At 49.0% G+C, this 4,687-nt stretch overlaps 1 protein-coding gene across 1 annotated transcript in view; it reads right to left on the reverse strand.

Annotated features, from left to right (window-relative positions):
- The window catches only part of LOC106631799 (SRSF protein kinase 3-like), a 13,688-nt gene that overhangs the window by 4,226 nt on the left and 4,775 nt on the right, over nt 1-4,687 (reverse strand). The window contains exons 6-11 of the mRNA XM_014306699.1: nt 3,890-4,052; nt 2,595-2,680; nt 2,072-2,179; nt 1,580-1,649; nt 1,405-1,497; nt 7-173 (exon numbers count right to left, since the gene is read on the reverse strand). Of these exons, the coding sequence (XP_014162174.1) occupies nt 7-173; nt 1,405-1,497; nt 1,580-1,649; nt 2,072-2,179; nt 2,595-2,680; nt 3,890-4,052 (687 nt within the window). The remainder of the gene's footprint in view (nt 1-6; nt 174-1,404; nt 1,498-1,579; nt 1,650-2,071; nt 2,180-2,594; nt 2,681-3,889; nt 4,053-4,687) is intronic.

Raw genomic sequence — 4,687 nt, forward strand, 5'->3', positions numbered from 1 at the left:
CCAGGCGTGCCGCAGGCTCTGCGCGGCGCTGGCGCGGCGCTCGGGCGCGTAGTGCAGCGCGGGCAGCAGGAAGGCGGAGAAGGCGGCCGCGTCCTGCGGTGTCCAGCCGTGCCGGTCCGCCAGGATGCCGGGGAGGCTCCGGGGAAAGAGCCGGGAGAGCCGCAGGAGCGCGCCTGGCAGAAACAGCATGGGCGCAGCGCCTCAGTCACACCTGCACGGCTGAGGCTGCCGCACCTCGCCTCAGAATTAACCCAAAGCATCCCGAAAGATCTTTGCCTTCTTCTTGGAATTATCTCTGTAAGCTCCACCTACGCTGCCCCTTGCAGGTTTGGCTCTCGGGTGCTTCTCAGGAACCACCTTTTCAAGCTAGTGTTTCAGACTCCCTGTTCCTGAGTGCTTTTCTTAGGTGAGAACGTGCCAAGAGTGCACAAAGTGTTCCCAAAATAACCATGCCAGAGCCATTGCTGCCTGTACCCTGTGCCTGCCCACAGGCACCCGGATGCATCATGCTATTTCAGTGTCAGAGCCTGCAAGACTCTTGTTGAATTTGTTACGTGGAGGCAGCTCTGTGGGGCCCAGCAGAGTGTATGACTGGGCGAGAAGCAACCCTCGTCCTGGGGAGTGCACGGTGTAAATACAGTGAGTCAAGTTAGGCATGTGTGGTCAGGCCTGGTTGGTTCACAGGGAGAGTGAATGTAGAACTAGTTTTGACTCATTTCTTTCGAGCACCATAGAAGACATAAATGTGAGCAAAGGATGTGGATGTGCAGGGAGATGCTTGTTAAATTCCAGCCTGGGACCAGTTCTAAGCACTGAATGAACTGTGGGTAGGCTGGTAAGCATGATAGCAGAGAAGGATGATAGGCCACATTGCAGAAGGGTGGAGTCATATGATGCCTTGTGGTCAAAGGGTTTCAAGACTCATGAGTCAAAGGGAAAGGAACTGGGAAGAATAAAACAGAAGAGATGTTGCAGTTGGGTCAGAAGACTAAATATAGCAGCCACATTGGAAAGATATGAGTGTCCTGTTCCTGGTCATCATCGTTCTCTGTCAGTGAATGGGTGAAGTGCAGCCTGTTACACACTCTTCAGCCTTCTTGGCATGGAGCTGTTTCCTGTCTGTATTTCCATTTTCTCCAGATCCAAAGGAGAAAGAATGGAAATGCTTTCCATTGCTATGACCATTTTCAGAATTTTGCATTCATCCCTGGAATGCTCATGGATTGCAAAGAGGGCAGGGCAGGGAGTGTTACTGCTCTTTATGAAATTTCCATTTATGTTCCATCCCTGCTTGTAGCCTGCATTGTGTGAGTAACTTTTGGAGGAGTTCAGCATGAGCTGAGTAGGAGTGTGTCAGAGATCTGCAGTGATTTTTAAAATAAACTTCCTTATGCCAGTTCTTACCTGGCCTGCTGAAAAATTTTGTTGACTTGTTCCATGAGAAAACAATTTGAGGAGGAATTCTTCCCAAGAGTTCAATAATACGAGCAACATGATCTAGTTGGAGGGAGAGAAGACATATTTAGATACAGACTGTGACACTTCTGTCAGTGAAATGAATAAAACTCAGCAGTCCTACCATCATCTCTGGAGAAGTATTTCCCAGGTTGAGGATCAAATAGACACTCTCCAGTTGCCATTTCAAAAGCCTAGAAATGGAGTAGCACTGTTAATTCACTAATTGTATTGGAGTTTTTCTTGCCACTAACTGATATTGCCCTCTTTATCACACAAAACTGATCCTAAAATGTGGAAATACACTGGCTTGATCTGTACCACAGTGAGACAACACCTTTAGCTCCATCAGGATGAAAAGCAGCATGTGCCAGATGCAGGCAAGCCTCTGAGCTAATCTTCATGGAGTGTGAATTGCCTTAGAGCTTAAACTAAATTAGGAGTGGGTTGTACCAGCAGCAGACTTTTGCCCTAAAATGAATGAGTGCCAACAGCCCCTTCTGCCTTCTCAGAAAGGAAGATTTCTTTACATGGATAGGTGGATGCCAAGGACATGCTGCCCTGGCCAGGTCAGGTCTGTCCCCTCCCCTGCAGGCAGTGTTGTCCCCAGTCCTACCAGGCAGGCTGTACTCCAGATATCTGCAGGGGTGCCGTAGTCTAATCCAAGGAGCACTTCCAGGGCCCGGTACGGCTGGGTCTGTATCTCCTTGGAAAAAGGCTTGTACTAAAACAGAAACAACTCCTTAAACCAGCAACACTGGTGGTCACAAGCTTCTTGTGCAGTGACAGGACATTGGGGACACAAATGAATGTGTGTTCTCAGCTCAGGGCACAGCCAGCACATTCCTGGCCCCACTGAGACCAGTGGGAATCTACCTCCCACCATTTCACACTGAACATGGTTATACATTTCTAATTGTAGGGACTAACTGCAAGCTGGAGAAACATCCAAAACTGACAGTGGCTCTCAGGAAGACTGTGCACAGCTTGAGCTGAGTGGCAAACACAACACCCCCCAATATCAGCATCTCTGAAGTAGCTGTTCAGCTGTAAAGGGACAGACAGACACACAGTGTGGGATGGAAAGAAGCACACAGCATCCCACATTGTCATGGGATTGAGACTTGGAGCAGACTCACTGTCCAGCATGCGCTTCCTAGATCTGCAATTTTCACCTCTATGCTCATTAAATCAGATTCTTCCAACTGATTGCCAAGATCACCTCCTAGATGGAAAGGACAAAGAGAAATCAGGTCTTTCTGAACCAGCAGGTGCACACCACTTACCACAGGAGAGGTATGTCTGCCTTCCCTTAAAGTTTCTCGTCCTAAAAGCTCCTAAATACTTTTTATCATAAATCAAATGGCACCCCTCTTTTTTGAAGGAACACAAAAAAAGACCTGGTATCCAGTAAAAACATAAGAGAATGTTTGGGAGAACAGTAGCTTGGAGTGGAACAGTGTGACCATATGCTCCTGTCCTGCTGCAGGGTTCCTCTAGCACTAAGGTTAAATTACTGTGGGCCCAGAGGAGAGCACCAGTCAGAACCAAAACATCTGTAATTTCTCCTCAGCCTTCAGCAACCCTGGCTGTCACAGGCCTTGGATACAGCCTGCTTGGCAAGCAATGTGGAGGTTACGCTTCCATATGATTCCAGAAAAAGGTAATTCCTGGTTTAGTGTCTTACAGTGAGCTGTCAGCCTATGCTTAACGTTGTGCTTTTCTGCTTCAAGCAAAAGACTCGGTCACTAATTTAGCATTCCTGATTGCCCCAGAGTTTGAGAGACAAAACAACACTGTCATGGGAGAAATGCTCACAGGAGAACACAGTGCAAGGATAATATGAAAGGTCTCATTGCTGGGAGATGAGATAATCTCTCGTGAAATTCTCCGGCCCTACATCTTATTCAATATTCACACCATTCTGTGCACATAAATTATGTCTCAGGAGGCCTTGAAGATTAGCAGCACATACAAGTCTCCCACAAACCTCAGAAATGAGGGAAATAAAGAGCAGGAGTGTCATACAGCTTTCTGATCAAGCCTTTTTGTATGTAAACCTTTCAGCAGCTGAAAACATCAGACACGTGGAACTGTCCTGTACCTAAAGTCTTGAGAGTGAGCTCCGAGGTCCTGGTGGGGCTGTCAACAGATATCTGTGACCTGCAGTTGTCCTTCACACAAACCCACCTGCAGGACCACACTTCTGTAAGTGCCTTGAGCCCAGCCTGGTGTTTGTATTAAGCAGAGAAAGGAGAGGCCTTTCAGCAGCATAAACTGGCTATAATGTTTTATACTGGCTGTCATGTTTTGTACTGGCTGTTGTAGGAGATGTGAATCTTTCCTAAGGCATCTGTACCTGCTGCCTCTCATTTCTCTCCTGCCAATAAACACCTAAGTCTGGTTTTTGTTAAAAAAGCCCTGGAGTGCTCACCTGCTCCCTTTAGCCTCCCTTCTGTTCCCTGGTCGCAGTGGAGTGTAGCCATGAGAAGCCTTTGGAGCCTTTTGCTGCACCCACAGAGCAGGATGTTCTCCGGTTTGATGTCTGCGTGGATGATGCGGCAGCACTTGTGCAGGAAGTGCAGCCCTGCCAGCACCTGGCCAAGGAGGCAGCACTGTCACACCAGCCCTGGCAGGGTCCCCACTGCCTCTCCTGACCCAGCTGTCTCCCCCCAGAGCAGGTGGGCACAGCGGGAGTGCAGGTCAGGGACAGTCTGGGCACTGATGGTAACTCCTGGCAATAAAAGGTTTCCTGTTGGGGTGGCCTATGGGAGCAGGCACAAGGGTTTCATCACCCCACACAACAGCAGAGCCCCAGGAGCAAGTGGAGGCCTGGACAGCCCAGTGAGGAAAGGGCTGTTTGGGGTGACACACAGCAAAAGGCAGTGTGACAATCCACAGATACCAGCACAAACGGGCAAGCCCAGGGAGGAGGGAGGGGGCTATGAGGAGGCTATTATGATTACAAAGCTGAACTTTCTCCTGAAAAACATTCTTGTTTGGATGACTGTTTCGTCCTGAGACCTCTGTGCCTTGCCACTGATTATAACCAGCCCCCAACTTCCATTTGAATGACAGTGACATGTAAAGGAACTGGTGTCAATGACAGGCATGGGAGGGTGTCCCATCATACAAGGAAAGAAGAAGACACAGGATAACACAGACAGGAGGGGGAGAGACCATGAGTGCAGAGAGAGGATTGCAGGGCCCTGCAGGAGAGCCATGTAGGGAA

This window comes from Geospiza fortis, unplaced genomic scaffold (assembly GCF_000277835.1).
Source record: "Geospiza fortis unplaced genomic scaffold, GeoFor_1.0 scaffold70, whole genome shotgun sequence".
Taxonomy (NCBI): domain Eukaryota; kingdom Metazoa; phylum Chordata; class Aves; order Passeriformes; family Thraupidae; genus Geospiza; species Geospiza fortis.